Source organism: Oncorhynchus kisutch, linkage group LG5, assembly GCF_002021735.2.
Source record: "Oncorhynchus kisutch isolate 150728-3 linkage group LG5, Okis_V2, whole genome shotgun sequence".
NCBI classification, from domain to species: Eukaryota; Metazoa; Chordata; class Actinopteri; order Salmoniformes; family Salmonidae; genus Oncorhynchus; species Oncorhynchus kisutch.
This window is the reverse complement of record NC_034178.2, coordinates 11847821-11867976: the sequence shown is the minus strand read 5'-3', so window position 1 is coordinate 11867976 and position 20156 is coordinate 11847821. Positions and strand designations below refer to the sequence as shown.

General features: G+C 46.8%; 1 protein-coding gene across 1 annotated transcript; it reads right to left on the bottom strand.

Annotated features, from left to right (window-relative positions):
* Window positions 1–871: 871 nt before the first annotated feature.
* On the bottom strand, window positions 872–18360 carry LOC109890635 (immunoglobulin superfamily member 10). Its single transcript, XM_020482600.2, has 11 exons — window positions 17953–18360; window positions 17532–17755; window positions 16822–16951; window positions 13832–14070; window positions 13381–13532; window positions 12682–13165; window positions 6789–10633; window positions 5579–6536; window positions 3713–3899; window positions 3334–3476; window positions 872–3184 (listed from the first exon to the last, which is right to left on the bottom strand). Exons 2-11 carry the CDS (start codon window positions 17723–17725, stop codon window positions 1591–1593), a joined length of 7926 nt encoding a protein of 2641 aa, XP_020338189.2. The 5' UTR covers window positions 17726–17755; window positions 17953–18360; the 3' UTR covers window positions 872–1590.
* Between the last annotated feature and the right edge of the window lie 1796 nt (window positions 18361–20156).

Below are 20156 nucleotides of genomic sequence, written 5' to 3'. Positions count from 1 at the left end.
CAATGCAGTTCAATAAATGGAATTAAGAAAATATTTACTAAATAAACTAAAGTGAATTTTAAAAAAATATTATCAAAAAGTAACAAGAAAAGTACATAACAATAACAAGGATATATACAGGGGGTACCGGAGGTGGAAAGAAAAAGTTCATATAAACGCAGCAAGACCGCACTACTTAGTGCGGATGACAATATGGTACTGTAATGGCAAATGGACGACTTCATCTCTATAGCCCTGGGACAGACAGGACCACAGGTGTGTCCAAGATGTGAGCAGCGGCCCTGGGTGGTGTCTGCTTTGTGTTTGACCTGGGCCTGGGGGTCAGTGAGAGACAGATAAAGCCTTTATTTCTTCGATTATCTGAAACAAAAAAGGGAACATTTATTCGGGCTCAACAGCCAAATGTACGGGCCATTTACTGAAGAGCAGGTCCATCAATAGTCAACGAAACACAGGCTCTATGTCATCCCTCTTGCAGCGGTACTGCACCCCTTCAAGTTGCGAGTGGATTTCATAAATCATGAAAGCTGATTACAATTAAGTCTGTAGAGTTAAAGTGGGAATTCTTTCAGAGGGAAACCAGTGAACTAACAGGGGATTTCCCACACACAACCAGATGGTTCTCCTTTTAGCAAGAGAGGGACCATGACTGTATAATAATCCCCAGAGCTACTTTGAAAATGTTTACTCTTGGAAGACAGATCCCTAATCTGTCCTGACCTAGTTCTAAATTCTTATCCCCTTCCCAAATTGCACCCTATTCCCTTTGTAGTGCACTACTTTTGCCCAGGGCCCATACACTATGGCTGCATCTTAAATCACCCATAGTCTTTTCTCAAACGTATACAAGTAATATTCTACAAGATTCCGATGGATTTTGAGCTTCTCTTTATTTAAAAATGTGTAAAATTCCTATACATCAAGAGTCTTTTAAAGACAAATAATTTAATAATGAGGGCATGTAAAACCATATTAGTATTATTCTATGTGCTGATGTTGACACCTATGAGGGTTGCAATCAGATCTAAACCATATTGCATGTACAATCATCACAGTAAACGGTAATGTGCGAGTCTCTCCTGTAAATAGCAGGGTTACGAGTCCTTAAAAATACTTTTGGTTAAGATAGTAAGATGATATGGATGATTGGGAAACAGTTATTTAAACACCAGCCATTGTTGCTTAGGTCCCCTGAAATCGTCCTCATTTCAGCAATATTGGTTATTTTCTGTATCATTTTGAATCTTTTCATTAAATCGAACATAATATATTTAGCTATGCTTATCAAAACTGTTTGACATAAATTGTCATTGTCAGCGCAGACGATTTAAAGTCCTTCATAGCAAAGTCTTTTTTTGATGAGTGAAAAATGGCTGTGTCACAAAATGGTGGTTGAAATGCAGCTAAAACATGGCCTTGAATGATGTCACAGGACAGATAGCTACCAGTTGGAAAATGTATCTTTACTTTGCATTGACAGTGATTCAAAGGCTCTCCAACATCATGTGGATGGATGAAAAGTATTGGCTGTGCTCAGCTCCTTTGGCAGTTTCTTGGGCATATGATGAAAACCTATTTGTCTAAGGCTAATCAGAACACATGTAGATAGGTGGCTTTAGTATCGACCCCTATCACGTTCCTGGCGGTGCATTTGTAGAAGCCCTGGTCTCTCTGCGTGGGGTTCTGGATGATGAGAGAACCTTGTGGGTGGAGGTACTTGTTGCCAAAGAGGCGTGGCTGGGCACTGACCGCTAGCCGCGTCCTATCCGGCGTCTCCCAGGCAATCTCAGCTCGGGGGATCCCCGTGGCAATACAGTTCAGCTGGACCGCTACGCCGTGGCGAGCGTATATCACGGGAGGCGAGCCATTGGTGATGCGAGGCAGGTACGCAATGACGATGACGGGCACGGAGAGCAGGGCGCTGCCGTACTCGTTGGCCGCTCGGCAGACGTAGGAGCCGCGGTCGTAGACGGACGCCTGCTGGATGGCGAGCGTCCCATTGGCTAGGACGGCGTAGCGACCGGCTCTCTGTGTCCGCCCCAGGACCACTCCACTGGGCAGGGTCCACGTCAGCCGGAGGGGGTCCCCCGTGGAGAGACAGTGGAGTTGGAGGCTCTCCCCATTCATAATACTGATGGGGGAGTTGTAGCGGTTATTGATCTCTGGTTTCCTCTCCGGGGCTAAAGTAATAGTACGTTCCACTAGCCCGGCGACATTCCTCACCAGGCAGCGGTACATACCACTCTCAGAGACAGAGGGGTTAGTGATGACCAAGGAGCCGTCAGGTCGGTGGAAGAACTTGGAGAACTGGGCACCCCTCATGAGGGGGGAACCATTAGGGAGGATCCAGGTTACCGTTGGGGGTGCTGGGCCTCCTTCAAAGGAGCAGTTCAGGGTCATGGTACTGCCTACCGTTAGAGAGAGGCTCTCTGTTTTGGGCCCTCTGAGCTGCGGCCTCTCTACCATCTCTCTAACCTCCAGGTGGACCATCAGCCTGGCCTCCCCACCCTCGTTGCGTGCGATGCAGGCCAGCTGAGCCGAGTCGGTCCCCTTCGGCGAACGTATATCCAACGTACCGTTACGATGCACCGTCATTCTGCTGCCGTAGTATGGCGCCGGGAGAACGATGTTCTCCGGTAACACCCACATGATCTGGGGGATGGGTGTCCCCATGGCCTCGCAGGCCAGCATGGTGCGCTGGTCCCTTATAGCCATCACTCTGATAGTGTTGACCATACCTCTCAGTCCGTTGATGGTCGGCGGCATCACCAGGACGTCCACCCTGGTGACTTTGCGGTCCTGACCGGCACTGTTCCTAGCTGTGCAGGTGTAGTTACCAGCATCAAAGTGTTGTGCCTTCTGGACCACTAATGTACCATCATTATGGACCTGGTACTTAGCGGGGGAGGAGGCAATGGCCCGGTTAGTGGGGGAGAGCCACGTGATGACTGGGGTCGGCTCTCCCTTGGCACTGCACTTCAGAGACACGGTCTCCCCATAAAGAACCCTGACGACTTCAGGGCTTTGAGTTTTGTCTCTGATGATCGGAGGGTCCGCCACCACCTTGACGTGAACCTTCATCTCATCCTTCCCTATCTGGTTCTCAGCGTAGCAGGTGTAGTCTCCTTCCTCTCTCATCCCCACGTCGTTGGCGTACAACGTCCCGTTGTCGAACACCACGTATCTGGGGGGTGGGAGGGGTTGGGGGATTGTTTGAAAATTGTACTGGGATCCTTATCGACTATGCAGTTAATGTGCTTCAATAACAGATTGGGTGTACATACTGTATTATGTGATTCAATGACGGTATGTGTGAAGTTGAATACCAAGTACCTGCGGGTGCGCCCACCTCTAGCCCTACTATCCGTCTGTTTCAGTGTGTTGATCATGGTGCCGTCCGGCAGAGCCCAGCGGATCTCAGGGTTCGGGAGGCCAGACGCTACACAGTCCACCTTCAGGTCTCCTCCATACATCACCTTCAGATTCAAAAATATTTATTGTCTATCCAATCGTACATTATACAGAAAATCAACCAAAATATTTGCATGACAACCAAGGTTCTGCCCCATATGGCACCCTAACCCCTATATAGTGCACTCTTTTTCACTAAGGCCCATAGGGCTCTGGTCAAAAGTAGTGCACTGTACAGGGAATAGGGTGTCATTTGGGATGTGGCCATTATTTACATAGAAACCTAAGACAAAAGACAGACCTTCTGACTGGCCAGCAGCTGCTTCTGCTCGATCTTGGCCGGCTTGGTCAGCACGCCAACCCTCAGAAGCATGTAGTCGTCCCCCATCTTGTTTCGGGCCACACACAGGTAGTCCCCATCATCTTTCTCTGTCATGGCCTGGATGGCCAGAGAACCGTTGGTGAACACCTTTATTCTGGGATCGAAGCTGAACCCCCCCCCCCAACAAAAACAAGTTGTTATTGTTTGTGAATAACAGTATGTCCTGCTGTTAATAGCAACCATTTTAGGTATTTTTTTAATGGTTTTTCAGCTAAACTTTAGGGAATAGAAAATGTGCCTGTATGATTTCACAGTAAACCTTCTTATTCATGATAACACCTGATGATCTGACAGTTGACATACATTGCCATCAGAAAGTGTTCATACTCCTTGACTTATTCCACATTTTGTTGTGTTACAGCCTGAATTCAAAATGGATTAAATAGATTTTTGTTCCACTCATCTACACACAATACCCACAATGACAACGTGAAAACATGTTTTTAGAAATCTTTGCGAATATATTGAAAATAGAATACACACATATTTCATTGAAGTATTCACACCCTTGAGTCAATACATGTTAGAATCACCTTTGGCAGCGATTACAGCTGAGTCTTTCTGGGTAAGTCTCCAAGAGCTTTGCACACCTGGATTGTGCAATATTTGCACATTATTATTTAAATAATTCTTCAAGCTTTGTTAAATTAGTTGTTGATCATTTCTAGACAGCCATTTTCAAGTCTTGCCATACATTTTCAAGCCGAATTAAGTCTAAACTGTAACTAGGTCACTAAGGAACATACTTGGTAAGCAACTCTAGTGTATATTTGGGCTTGTGTTTCAGGTTATTGTCCTACTGTAAGGTGAATTTGTCTCCCAGTGTCTGTTGGATAGCAGACTGAACCAGGCTTTCCTCTAGGATTTTGCCTGTGGTTAGCTCTATTTCCATCGCTTTCTATCATAACTTGAAAATATGATGAGTGGTACTCAGTGATGTGTTGTGTTGGATTTTCCCCAAACATAACGCTTTTGTATTCAGGACATAAAGTGAATTAGTTTGCCACATCCTGCAAACAGGATGCATATTTTGGAACATTTTAATTCTGAACAGGCTTCCTTCTTTTCACTCTGTAATTTAGGTTAGTATTGTGGAGTAACTACAATGTTGTTGATCTGTCTTCAGTTTTCTCCTATCACAGTCACCATTGGCCTCATGGTGAAATTCCTGAGCGGTTTCCTTCCTCTCTGGCAGGAAGGACGCCTGTATCTTCTGCAGTGACTGGGTGTATTGATACACCATCCAAAGTGTAATTAATAACTTCACCATGCTCAAAGGGATATTCAGCGTCTGCTTTTACATTTTTTACTCATCTACTAATAGGTGCCCTTCGCTGCAAAGCATTGGAAAACCTCCCTGGTCTTTGTGATTGAATCGGTGTTTGAATTTATTGCTCGACTGAGGGACTTTGTAGATAAGTGTATGTGTGGGGATACAGAGATGTGGTAGTCATTTACAAATCACGTTAAACACCATTATTGCACACAGACCATGCAACTTATTATGTGACTTTTTCCTGCTCTAACAAAGGGGTTGAATACTTATTAACTCAAGACATATCAGCTCTTCATTTTTAATTAATTTGTAAAAAATGTCTAAAAACATAATTCCACGCTGACATAATGGCATATTGTAGGAGTAGGACAGTGACATAAAATCTCAATTTAATTATTTTTAAATTCAGGCTGTAACAAAACCAAATGTGGAAAAAGTACTGTACATACAGAGAATGGCCTGAAGGGCATATTAGACAGTGAGTGAAAAAGATGCCAGAAGATGCATACCTGTACTGGGAATCCACTAGTTTCTTAGAGGGGGTCCTCCAGACGATCCTGGGCTCTGGTTTTCCTGTGGCAATGCAGTCGAGCCTCAGCAGCCCCCCATAGACCACGTCAGTCCTCTGGGGAGACGAGGAGGTAATCCTGGCCTCGGTGGAGGATGGGAGTCTCAGTACTGTCAGAACGCTGGTTCTCCTGGAGGCTCCTACCGCATTACTGGCCACACACTCATATATCCCCGCGTCGCCTTTGCCTAGCCCACGGATGTACAGGGTCCCGTTGGGGAAGACAAAGAAATGACGGCCGTTGACGAACTGCGAGGTGAGGAGCTGGACTCCGTCAGGCGTGGTCCAGCGGATGATGGGCGTAGGGGCTCCTTTGGCGGTGCAGTGGATATAGGCCGTGCTGCCCTCGGGGAGGGACATGTTCTCATAGCGAGGTTGTTGGATGACTGGAGCCAAGGCTGCCACATGGAGTCGGACAGAGACGGTGTCGGCTCCCGCCACGCTGCTGCCGATACATTTATAGATCCCTCTGTCTGTGTAGCTGGCCTGAGTTATCCGGAGAGTACCGTTACCGAGGAGGTCCACGCGCTTGGGGCCAGACTGAGGGCCGGGCTGGAGGCCACTGGCTGGGTTGTCAGGGCTCGGGGCTGGGGGGGCAGTGAGGTGGACCCTGTCAGGCAGCACCCAGGTGACCCGGGGCATGGGATGTCCCTGTACCTGGCACTCCAGATCGATGCCATCCCCGTGGTACACGGTAGCATCGCGGTAGCGCGGCTGGAGCACTCTGGGATGCTGGGCCAGCACCATCAGGGAGACCACCATCTTGTCCACGCCATACTGGTTCTGGACCATACAGAGGTACTGGCCTCGGTCCTGGGGCTGGCTGTTACGGATGATAAACGTGCCGTTGGGATGGACCTCGAACCTCTGGACCCGAGTGTTCTGGGCTACTGTCGCTCCTGCATGAATGAAAATAACACATGTTTAAAGACATCGAGTAGATTAAAACAATGCAGATAAAGGATTATTTCTACAACATGTTGTCTGTTGAAACACAAGAATGGAGCATAGCTTATATCATTACAAATAGGATTCTCCTTTTTTTGTTACATTAACAGGCTTACATACAGCGGTGTAATTCTGGAACAGAGAGTGAAGGAGGATGTTCTATGAAGAGGGGAGAACAGAAAAGGAAGTGCTGTTATACATACCAGTGGAGACTCTCGTCCAGGAGAGGAAAGGCTTGGGCTCTCCTACAGCCACACAGGGCAGCTGTGCATCCATCTCTGCATTCACTGTCACTGTCTGCACATCCACGTTGGTGATCCGGGGCTTCCCTCTTACAGCAGGACCTGCTACGGACACCCCACCTGATAACCCCTGTGTCTGGGTAGGGGTCTCTGTCCTCTGGCCCCCACTAGATGGACTCTGAGGCTTCGACGAAGACACGAATGAAGTCTGAGAAACACTCATTGTGGTGGTGGGAGTGAGAGTGGTTGTGGTGGTCGTCTGTTTGACCATCTGAGTGTTTATGTTTGTGACTGTCCTGTGCCTGTGGGGTGTTCTGGGTTCTGTGGTGGTTGGTTTAACACCAGTGACTGGATCAGGCTTGATGTCAGTTGACTCTAGTTTAGTTGTGGTGTGGGAGTCGGCTGGTGGTGGTTGTCTGTCGGGTTCAGATCTGGTGATTAGGATGGAGTCTCCTCTGTTGAGGATCGGGTTGTTCCTCTGGTCGGGTTGAGAGATGAGGACTCTCTCTCTGTGACTGTCTGGGATGTGGTTGGAGTTGGAGGGAGCCTCCACTGTTCTGGATGACGGTTGGGTCCTGACCCTAGTGGATGGAGTGTTTAGTACAGGGATCTGAGGCTTCACCCTAGAGGGGAAAACTACAGATGCCTTAACTGATGTGGAGGTGACAGGTGACATAGTTGGAGTAACGCCCTTTGTTGTCGTAGCATCAACAGAAACCGCAACATTTTCCAATGGTGTTCGGTCTTTGCCTGTGGCGGAAGTGCTTTCTCTGACGTTATAGTGCCCATCAAAGGTTGTTCCGGGCTTAACAGTGACTGTTTTAGAAGGATCAGAGCCGCGATAAGAGCTTTCAGATGTCACCGGCATTTCAGTGGTACTAACCCGAGCCTTCTCATGTCCTGCCTCTTCATGAAAGGGCTCTTTTGTTGAGGCACCCGGGGCGTGTGTTGTGCCGTGTGCACTGGTTATTTCATGCCAGATAGATTGGGACACACTGTCAATCTCTTTGACCGGCACTTTTTTAACCTCAGTCGTACCTTCTGTATATCGATTGTCTGGTGTGTTGGGCTGTCCATCTGGTAGCACTCCCGGTCGAGTGTTGCGATTCTCTGGGGACTTGTCAGGACTTGGGACAGGGTGAAGGTCTACAGTAGCGCTGCCTCCCCTTTGCGTTGTCTCGGTTGGTTTAACTGCAGGAAGGGGGACGCTTGTAAATGTTCCCTGACTGGCTGTCGTGTGCACATCCGAGTGCTCTGGGACTGGGCTCTGAGTGTTCGGAGTCTGAGAGGCTCTTTCTGGGGCTGCTCTGTGATGGCTGCTCTGGGACGTTTGTTTATATGTTTCTGTTAAAGAGGTTGTGGGAGACGCCGGTGGGGCTGTTGTGCTCCTGAACAGTGGTTCGGCGTGTGGTGAAAGGGTGCCCTTTCGAGTTGTAGGCGTCACTGAAGGGTCACTCCTGTCTTGGTATAAAGAGACTCCTGTGTTCTCTTCGTGACTCACTCTACCTGATGACTTTGCTTGGCTGCCCGTCGATGGAACTGCGGTATTAAACCTGTCCGTCATGCTTTTGGCCTTGTGGAACGCTTCTATTTTAATCCACGTGGCAGTGGTTGCCTTGGTAGTTGTTGGGAGCGCGTCCTTAGGTGTGGCTGCGGTTGTAAAATCACTTCTCAACGGATTATTAGGCTTTGGCTTCTTTCTGCCCGTATTGGGCCGTCTTCTCCTGCCCCCACCCCCATTCCTCCTCCTGGGGTTCTGGTTTCTGAGTCGAGTAGCCACCTCACCTGGAGTTTCCTTCCTCATATACACAGCTGAAGTGAGCTCGGCCGTGGGAGAAGGTGCGGTGAGTGGAAGATGGGTTATATTCGACGTCGCATGCTGCTTTAGCTGTGTACGTGTTTCTAGCTTAGCAGTTGTGCGCCGAGTCTCAGTGAGAGAGTGATCAAATTCATCGCTCTCCGTCTCCGATTCAGAGTACCCTCTAACTGCAGTGGTGGTAAGTGACGGGTCAAGTCCAGCTCTGTCTGAATATGCGTCACCTCCTTCATTATAGCTGTTAAAAACACTGGGTTCGTTAGCGTCTTCCGCCCCCTGATTATCCTCAGACGTGGGTGAGATATCAGACTCTGTAATCGCCTCACCATCTGTAGCAGAAGCGGTGGGGGTGGTATTTTGATTTTCTCCTTGTAAAGAATCGTGGTATGAAGAACTGGTCCAGACATTCACACGCAGCTGACCCAGGATCTGGGAGTGTGTTGGTGTGACTGTGTGCCTGCCTGGCGTCTTTGTGTGTGTGACAGTGTTACTGGGCTGCTGGGGAACAGATGTGACAGGCTCTGTGACCGGCTGCGTGAAATGAGCATGATTTGTGCCTGTATCCGCATCGGAGTCTGTGGTGTAAGTAGTGTGTAGAATGGATGTATACGGTATAATAGTGGCTGTGTATAGCTCTTTCTCCTCTTCCTCGTGGAGGTCGTCTATTGACCCCTCTATGTTGCCCAGAGACTCTGTCTGCTTAGCACTGGCCGTTGTCGTTGACTCCTGAATCTTCTTTGTGGTGAGGTGAGTTGAGCTGGGTGTTATGATAATGTTACCCTGTCCGTTCTTGTCACGGATTTTGGCCAAAATGTCCGCCCACTTCTCCGGGTCTATATTTTTGTTTGCCACGTTAATCCTCCTCCTCGTCTCCACTGTGTTTTTCTTGTCTTCGCCATTTGTCCCTGTCGTGGTTGGTTTTCTAGGTGCAGCAGGTCGCCTCCATGTGTTTCTAAATGGATGTCCTCCACCCCTGTTTGAACCTTGACCTCTCCGCCGATTCATTAGCTCCACACGGCTCGGGGGTGAGGATGAGGAGGAAGAGGAGGAGGGGATTTCTTCCTGTGCGTCCTCATTGTCCCCTGATGCCTCCTCAGTGGCCTCCATGGGGGCTTTGACCCTGGTGTTGACCCCTGAAGCGGACTGTGGCCTCATTCTCCTCAGTGGTCGCATCTCTGCTCCTAACTGTCTGGTGAGAGTCACCTTAGTAGCCAGGGAATACACACCATGCTGGTTCATGGCCACACACTTATAATATCCACTGTCTGTCAGTCGACTCTCTGGGACTCTCAGAGTTCCGTTGGAATACACCTGCGCTCTAGAAGAGTTGGCTCTGTGACTCACTATGTTGCTGTCAGGAAGGATCCAGTTGATCTCAGGGTCAGGAGAGCCAGACACGACACAGTTCAGAGTGAGCGGGACACCGGTGAACCCCTCTACGAGGGTAGGCGCTGTCTCATCCCCTCCAAGAGGGGGAGGACTGGAGGACTCCTCGACCGTCAGGCGGAAAGGGAGGACACTGAGGTCGTCAGAGACCTGGGCGATACAGTAATATATCCCTGAGTCTGAGTGTCCTACAGCTTTAATATCCAACCTGCCGGTGCTCGACACTGACACCCTGTTGTCTGGGCTGCTGTATGGTGCCTCCAGCTGGGTCCCGTCTGGCAGCATCCAGCGAACCGCCGTGTCTCCTGAGCTCAACACGTTACAGTCTATTGCAGCAGAGCTGCCCACTACAACACTCAGCGCCATCCTGGTAGTGTTTGTGTTCTCTATCATGACCCATGTCCTGCGTTGTCTGCGCTCCAGCTCAGGCTCCACGGTCTGTGTGAGGTGGGTGCTGAGGATCAGCTTGACACTCTTCCCAGTGGACTGGGGCCTGTTCAGCTGCAGGTCCACAGAGCTCTGCATCAGCCAGGATGGTTGAGCTACCACGTTAGCCTTAACCCCCGTGTAGTACAACGCATCTCTCTCCAGGTCCTGCCTGTACCTGGAGATCAAGAAGTTTGAGTTTATTAGAAAAAAAACACATAACATAGCAGTATGAAATTAGATGCACTATATCACGTATTGAACTCAAGGCCCATTCAATCCGGCCTGCGGGTGGTTTGATTATTATTAATATATAGAGTAGCAGTCAAAGGTTTGGAAACACCTACTAATCTTTATTTATTTTTACTATTTTCTACCCTGTAGAATAATAGTGAAGATATCAAAATGATCAAATAACACATATGGAATCATGTAGTAACCAAAAAAGTGTTAAACAAATCAAAATAGATTTTATATTTGAGATTCTTCAAAGGAGCCACCATTTGCCTCGATGACAGCTTTGCAAACTCTTGGCATTCTCTCAACCAGCTTCGACTGGAATGCTTTTCCAACAGTCTTGAAGGAGTTCCCACATATTTTGAGCACTTGTTGGCTGCTTTGCCTTCACTCTGCGGTCCAACTCATCCCAAACTATCTCAATTTGGTTGAGGTCGGGTGATTGTGGAGGCCAGGTCATCTGATGCAGTACTCCGTGACTCTCCTTCTTGGTCAAATAGCCCGTACACAGTCTGGAGGTGTGTTTTGGGTCATTGTCCTGTTGAAAAACAAATGATAGTCCCACTAAGTGTAAACCAGATGGGATGGAGTATTGGTGCAGAATGCTGTGGTAGACATGCTGGTTAAGTGTGCCTTGAATTCTAAATCAGTCACCAGCAAATCACCCCCACACCATCCCACTTCCTCCTCCATGCTTCATGGTGGGAACCACACATGCAAAATCATCCGTTCACCTACTCTGCATCTCACAAAGACACAATGGTTGGAATCAAAAATCTCAAATTTGGACTCATCAAAGACCATCAGACCATCAGACCAAAGACAGATTTCCATGGATCTAATGTCCATTGATCGTGTTTCTTGGACAAGCAAGTCTCTTCTTCTTATTGGTGTCCTTTAGTAGTGGTTTCTTTGCAGCAATTTGACCATGAAGGCCTGATTCATGCAGTCTCCTCTGAACAGTTGATGTTGAGATGTATCTGTTACTTGAACTCTGTGAAGCATTTATTTGGGCAGTAATGTCTGAGGCTGGTAACTCTAATGAACTTATCCTCTGCAGCAGAGGTAACTCTGGGTCTTCCTTTCCTGTGGCGGACCTTCATCATAGCGCTTGATGGTTTTTGCGACTGCACTTGAAGAAACTTTCAGAGTTCTTGAAATTTTCCAAACTGATTGGCTCAAACGCATTAAGAAGGAAAGAAATTCCACAAATGAACTTTTAACAAGGCACACCTGTTAATTGAAATGCATTCCAGGAGACTAACTCATGAAGCTGATTGAGAAAATGCCAAGCGTGTGCAAAGCTATCATCAAGGCAAAGTGTGGCTACTTTAAAGAATCAAATATAAAATATATTTTCATTTGTTTAACATGTTTTTGGTTACTACATGATTCCATATGTGTTGTTTAATAGTTTTGACGTCTTCACCATTATTCTACAATGTAGAATGAAAGAAAAACCCTGGAATGAGTAGATGTGTCCAAACTTTTGACTGGTAAAGTATATTTATATATTTTTGTGGGAAAAAACAATCGCAATCATTATTTAAATGACTAAAACCAAATCAAGACTGTGTAGAAATAATAATAGACCTACATTTACAGTCTCTTCACTCTGTCCAGCTAGCTAACAGTCATCGAAACGAAAGCTAGACAGTCCAGGGAGCATCGAAAAATAGAGTGAGGACAATATTTTGCACATTTTGATGGCAAGGAAATACAATATATTTTAAGTGTGGCCCTCTGGACCTCAGTGAAGACTGAATGTGGCCCTTGGGGAAAATGAGTTAGACAACTGTGCTCTGTATTGAGGACCACTCTGAAATTACCATATAAAATCATATAAATCACATACGGGCAAATCCTAACTTCCATAAACGTTCACGTGCATTGATCTCAATGCACAACTAAGTGAAAATGTTACTCAAGTAGAAGCTGGAATTTGGCCCATAATGATCAGTTAAAAAGCGGTTTCTTAATCCAGCCTACCTGTAGCTGGGCACAGGCTCCTTAGTCAGCATGATCTCTCTCTGCAGGTGAGCGGGCGTGTCGCTATAGTAGGCGATCAGCTTCCAGAGTCTCTCATAATTGTCCCTGTTGATGGGACACTCCAGATCCACGGAGATACTCACATTAGAGGACAGCTGCAGTGGGTTGACCTGCTCCCAGCTGACCTTAGACAACTCTCTGCGGGGCTCTCCGACGCTGCACTCCAGATCCACTTTGTTCCCATGTTCGTCCGTCAGGCCTAAGGTAATGTTGCCAAATGGCCCCTTGAACTCTTCCAGGGTCATGAGCTCTGTCTCTGTGTCCTCTGGGGTCGTAGGTTGATCAGGGGAGGTGATAACAGGGCTGGAGCAGCCCAGTGTGTCCAGGCTCAGGACTTCTTTCATTCGTAAGTTCTTTGGGGAGTAACACATAAGGCAGAGCTGACCTCCTGGGTAGGCCCTGTCCTTTTTACACTTCAGCACACCTATGAAGAAAGGGAGACGAGAGGGAACATTAACATCATTATTCGATGTTTGTAATTCCGAGTGTGAAGTTTGGTTAGGTTTTGGACATACATTTTCAAGGCACAAATGTGTAAAATGACAGCTGCATTATGCTTTGAGCATTGATCCAATTGTATTTGCCATCACTGACAAATACGTACATTCACTGAGTAGCTGGTAAATAAAAATACCTAACCTGGTGAGTTTTTGTCCCAGTCGGGGAACCACTTCATCCTGCAGTCACATGTCCAAGGGTTCCCATGCAGGAAGAGGTTCTCCAGCTGGGGCATTCCTTCCAGCAGCTTCTGGGGCAGCGAGGTCAGGCTGTTCTCCGACAGGTACAGGTGCCTGATGAATCGATAAGGAGACAGGAGGGACATTATAACGTTAGCTTCAAACATCTTGGCTCCATCTCAATTACTCCTTCCGTGATTCCTCACATCCTATTTCCTTGCCTCATTTTCAACTGCATTAGAGAAGGTCCCGCCCCTCTGACCTTCTACAATGGGTTTTGAGAAGACGGTGAAGAGAGAGGACGCAAAGAATCGAGGAAAGATGAATTGAGAAAGTGCCCGATACTAAGATAAAACGGATAAAATATTGTCCAGAGCATTATGGGTACTGTAGTTCATCATGCTCGGCTTCACCGGAGGGTGGAGACGTGGAAGTGTCCCATCATGGAAAAGGTGGAAAAGGTAGAGGGGTGGAGCTGCTGCAGTCTGTTCCCCTCCAGCTGTAGGAGACGTAGGGAGGTGAGGCCCTGGAAGGTGTCTGGGTGAATGAACTCCAGACGGTTGTGGTCCAGGTGGAGTCTGGTCAGAGACCACAGACCCTGGAGAGTGTGTCTGTTGATCTCCTTCAGTTTGTTATAGCTCATCTTCAGCATCTGAGGGGAAGAAAGGCAGAGGTAAGGGAGTTATCATCCTAATACAATAGAGCAGGGTTTCCCAAACTTCAAATAACCAATCATCAAGCTTTGATTATTTGAATTCAGCTGTGTAGTTCTAGGCCAAAAATACAAAACGTGCACTCAGAGGGGCCCTAGGGTGCAGGACCGAGTTTGGGTAACTCTGGAATAGATTATAGTAAAGTAGAGTAGAATATAATAATAGAATGGAACAATTGCCTGGTACTATACTGTATAACCTACTTTACAGTACTGAGGTGATATTTCATGTTAATCAACATTTCCTGTTTATTACTGGAAGAACAGCCACGAGCTGCCCAATGACACGAGCCTACCAGACGAGCTAAATTACTTCTATGCTCGCTTTGAGGCAAGCAACACTGAAGCATGCATGTGAGCATCAGCTGTTACGGATGACTGTGTGATCACGCTCTCCATAGCCAATGTGAGTAAGACCTTTAAACAGGTCAACATTCACAGACGTAGTACTAGGATGTATACTCCAAGCATGCGCTGACCAACTGGCAAGTGTCTTCAATGACATTTTGACTACCGACCCGTAGCACTCACGTCTGTAGCCATGAAGTGCTTAATAAGGCTGGTAATGGCTAACATCTACACAATTATCCCAGAAACCCTAGACCCACCATCATTTGAATACCGCCCCAACAGATAAACAGATGATGCCATCTCTATTGCACTCCACACTGCCCTTTCCCACCTGGACAAAAGGAACACCTACGTGAGAATGTTATTCATTAACTACAGCACAGCGTTCAACAACATAGTACCCTCAAAGCTCATCACTAAGCTAAGGACCCTGGGACTAAACACCTCCCTTTGCAACTGGATCCTGGACTTCCTGACGGGCCGCCCCCAGGTGGTAAGGGTAGGTAACAATACATCTGCCACGCAGATCCTCAACACGGGGGCACCTCAGGGATCCGTGCTCAGTCCCCTCCTGTACTCCCTGTTCACTCATGACTGCATAGCCAGGGACGACTCCAACACCATCATTAAGTTTGCCGACAACGATGAGACAGCCTATACAGAGGAGGTCAGAGACCTGGCCGTGTGGTGCCAGGATAACAACCTCTCGCTCAACGTGATCAAGACAAATGAGATAATTTGGACTACAGGAAAAGGAGAACCAAGCACACACCCATTCTCATCGACGGGGCTGTAGTGGAGCAGGCTGAGAGCTTCAAGTTCCTTGGTGTCCACATCACCAACAAACTATCATGGTTCAAACACACCAAGACAGTTGTGAAGAGGGCATGACAAAGCCTATTCCCCCTCAGGAGACTGAAAAGACTTGGCAGAGCCTCAAAAAGTTCTACAACTGCAACATCGAGAGCACTGGTTGCACCACTGCCTGGTATGGAAACTGCTCAGCCTCCGACCGCAAGGCACTACAGATGGTAGGCGTACGGCCCAGTACATCAATGGGGCCAAACTTCCTGCCATCCAGGACCTCTATACCAGGCGGTGTCAGAGGAAGGCCCAAAAAATTGTCAAAGACCCCAGCCATAGACTGTTCTCTCTACTACCAGAGTGCCAAGTCTAGGACAAAAAGGCTTTTCAACAGTTTTTACCCCCAAGCCAAAAGACTCCTGAACAGGTAATCAAATGGCTAAACGGACTATACGCAGTGTGCCACCCCCCCCAACCCCTCTTTTACGCTGCTGCTACTCTCTGTTTATTATCTATGCATAGTCACTTTAATTCTACCTACACGTACATATTACCTCAATTACCTGGACTAACCGGTACCCCCTGTATATAGCCTCCACATTGACTCTGTACCGGTACCCCCTGTATATAGCCTCCACATTGACTCTGTACAGGTACCCCCTGTATATAGCCTCCACATTGACTCTGTACCGGTACCCCCTGTATATAGCCTCCACATTGACTCTGTACCAGTACCCCCTGTATATAGCCTCCACATTGACTCTGTACCGGTACCCCCTGTATATAGCCTCCACATTGACTCTGTACCGGTACCCCCTGTATATAGCCTCCACATTGACTCTGTACCGGTACCCCCTGTATATAGCCTCCACATTGACTCTGTACAGGTACCCCCTGTATATAGCCTCCACATTGACTCTGTACCGGTACCCCCTGTATATAGCCTCCACATTGACTCTGTACCGGTACCCCCTGTATATAGCCTCCACATTGACTCTGTACCGGTACCCCCTGTATATAGCCTCCACATTGACTCTGTACCGGTACCCCCTGTATATAGCCTCCACATTGACTCTGTACCGGTACCCCCTGTATATAGCCTCCACATTGACTCTGTACCAGTACCCCCTGTATATAGCCTCCACATTGACTCTGTACCGGTACCCCCTGTATATAGCCTCCACATTGACTCTGTACCGGTACCCCCTGTATATAGCCTCCACATTGACTCTGTACCGGTACCCCCTGTATAAAGCCTCCACATTGACTCTGTACCGGTACCCCCTGTATATAGCCTCCACATTGACTCTGTACCGGTACCCCCTGTATATAGCCTCCACATTGACTCTGTACCGGTACCCCCTGTATATAGCCTCGCTACTGTTATTTTATTGCTGCTCTTGAATTACTTTTATTACATTTTTTACTTAACACTTATTTTTCTTAAAACGGCATCGTTGGTTCAGGGCTTGTAAACTAAGCATTTCACTTTAAGGTTGTATTCGGCGCATGTGACAAATAACATTTGATTTGTACCTGTAAGGACATGAGATCCTTAAAGGCCCCGTTGGGAATGTTGTGGAGATCATTCCCATGCATCATCAGAAGCTCCAGCTTCCTCAACCCAGCCAGAGAGGTCTGAGTCACATGGCTTATGGTGTTAAACCTACAGGAAACAACAACGACACAAAAGCAATTCATGACTGACTATTAAGGTACTTGACTTGTTCTTTGTGGATCAAAGTTCATTTCTGACTGTATAAGAAGAAAAGAAGAACTAAAGAACTTAAGACCTCTGGATCAAAACATTGTCAATGAAGGTGGCAGTTGGGAACATATACAGTAGGTGGGCCTTTCTGTTATTTTTAAGAAATGGCTCAAGCTCATGTAAAATGACTCAGTTAAAAGCATGGGGTATATAATAAGTATATAATACGATTAGATAAGACCTCACTGTAGGCATATTGCATTGTGCACATTTACTTGTGAGTTGCAGAGAGATTAATTTCAGGCACATGCTCAGCACATACTTAACTGTAAACTATTCCAAAGGCCTCTAATGAAAAGTGAATATTTGATAGCTTTTAAAAAATGTATTGGCCTACAATGCACATGCATAAATACAAATCGTATACTTTATGCACATACTGCACGTCTATAGGTATAAGTTATTGTGCATGACGCTTGTTTTTTAGGCCTATGGTCTCATTGCGGGTCATTGAATAAAGTCAATCCAACAGGCTTACCCCAGGTTCATGCGCTCCACTTGTCTGGGTATGCCGGCGGGCACCGCGAGCAGGGAACGGAACGTGCAGTGCACCTCTGTGGCCTGAGGGCACGTGCACTGGCGCGGGCAGGGGAGACTTGTAACTGGCACCATCAGCACGGACAGTATCAATATGAATGCGGCGGAACGGTCCATCTTCAGCTGCGCATCCATCCACCACAAAAAGGTTTCTACCTTCTATCACTGGAGGGTTACAGATTCATTTTGGTTCATTTCAGTAGTACCCAAACACAAATGAAAAGGTGAGCTCTGACAAAACACTTCACTGTAGAGAAAATCGTTTGACTATGCGCGAAATTAGTGACCTCTGTATGAACGCATCTTTACGCACATCAAACATGGCATGACCTGAACCGAAAGGAAAATGTTAAACATCTCACCTTTTTATAAACTTTTATTTAGATCCAGACTCACTGTATCCCATTTTACCATGGCTTTGGTGTCTCAACGCCACTCCTCACGAAGCGCATAACTCCATAGTTATACAGTCCTATAATGACAAACTCCCCAAAGAATAAAATAGTTACAACTAATTCCGATGTCAAATCCGTAGACAGAAATGCGCACAGAGCTTCGATAGACTGTTTGAAGTATCCGTTTTGTTTCGTGTGTAGCCCCTTGAGAAACTTTGCAAATAAAATGTAACTTCTGCCCAAAACTGTACAGTGCAGGATGCGCCTTCCACCGACAGCGAGGGGTGAGTGAATGGCTAATCGTTTCCAACATACAGTCAGTCTTGAGAAGCAGAAGGACCCAAGGAGGGGTAATAAAATGAGAGAGACGTAAGAGACGGCAACTGCTGAAATCGGCTACAGTAGGTCGTTACAATAAGGATATCGTTTTTCCATTCAACTACGGGCATAATCATTGTGTCATCACATTGACAGTTGGCCACTTCCAGGAATCGCTGCTTGAGGACTATCTTCATTAAATTCATGAATTCATTTATAAAAATGAAGGGAGATACCACAGGCTACATCTTTTCTCTGTTGTACTTCTCTACTGTAGATCATCATGTGAGGTAACCTACTAAGTGAAGGGAGCAGACAGACCAAGGTAAAGTTTATGTTGGTTTTACAGCCCTGTCATTTAACATCTCACCCTCCATCACACACAGTACTGTATCAGCAAGCACATGTGTCATTTGCAAGCATTCCAGGAACCACAAACAGCATGTCACACTGGCCAATCTATCCCCATATCCCCTTAGTTGATTTGGTGTTAATAGGACAGCCTTTTAGAACATGTAAATCAGATCAAGTGTGTGTGTGTGTGTGTGTGCTTGTAGGGTGAGATCTATATAACAGTTCAGAAAACCTGATCCCTGGGGACTGACCTCACAATGACCCTTTAACCCACCAGTGGGAAGCCTTGTGGCTGAGGGAGGACCCTATTGACCTACTGTGTGTGATCACGTCAACCTTGAGGAGCGAAGAGTTAAAAGTTTCCCAGGGAGTCAGAGAGCTGAGAAGCCTGTGTGTTTATTGAAATTATACCTTCCCCTCATAGAATAATTACTGGTCCAATCCCTTTGCCAAGAGTGGATAGAAATCATTGTGAATTATGGCTATACACTTGCATTGCTTTGCCTTATGCAAGTTAATACAAAGTGTTATCTCTTAACAGGCCATTAATATTATTTTTGGCTTTCTAGTGTAGAAGCAGATACAGCATAATTAAAACTCATAACTTGTATTTGGCATTTTCATTTTAAAATCCTGTGCTATGCAGAAGGCAGGGAAAACACACTGTATTTATGATACACAAAGAAATCTCCTGCAGAAAGGTATTTTGCTTGTTTAATTAAAATAATTGTGTTTATTTAAGAAACTCCAAGTGGGTAAATTGTGTTTACAGTGTTTAATCTTTGAAACAGGACTTGTTCCTTAGTCTCTCTCGCACGCGTGCACTCTTGTGCGGTCTCGCTCTCTCGCTAAAGCATCGACCACAACAGGCATTCAGTTAGCTGAGTAAACAACATCAACATCTACCCTGAGAGAGAATCCATGAACCCCTTAGGAAAGCTTTAATGCTGGTTAATTATAGAATAACTAAGATGTTATTAAGGAGAGGGGAAATCTATAGCTTTGTCGAAGAAGAAAACCCAGTAGCAAACGTAAAGGCCTTTATATACTATCATTAAGCACAGTGGGAGGATTAGCATTATAGCATTATAATGAATACATCAAGCTTACAAAACCTGATCCCTGGCGACTGACCTCACAATGACCCTTTAACCCACCAGTGGGAAGCCTTGTGGCTGAGAGAGGCAGCGGACCCTATTGACCTACTGTGTGTGATCACGTCAACCTTGAGGAGCGAAGAGTTCAAAGTCTCCCAGGGGGTCAGAGAGCTGAGAAGCCTGTGTGTTCGACCAACCGCCTGAGATTATATGTCAGACCGTGATCCTGTCCTGACATCCATCATCATGTCACTTCAACAGCCAATAGCACACGGCTGCACCAAAGCCACATGTAGGTGCGGCCAATGTCAAAGTGCCAAGAAGGGGGGCCTCAAGTACAGAGTCAACTCGGTCAAGTACCACACACATTGCGTCCTCTTGACAAGCTGGCCCAAAAGTCAG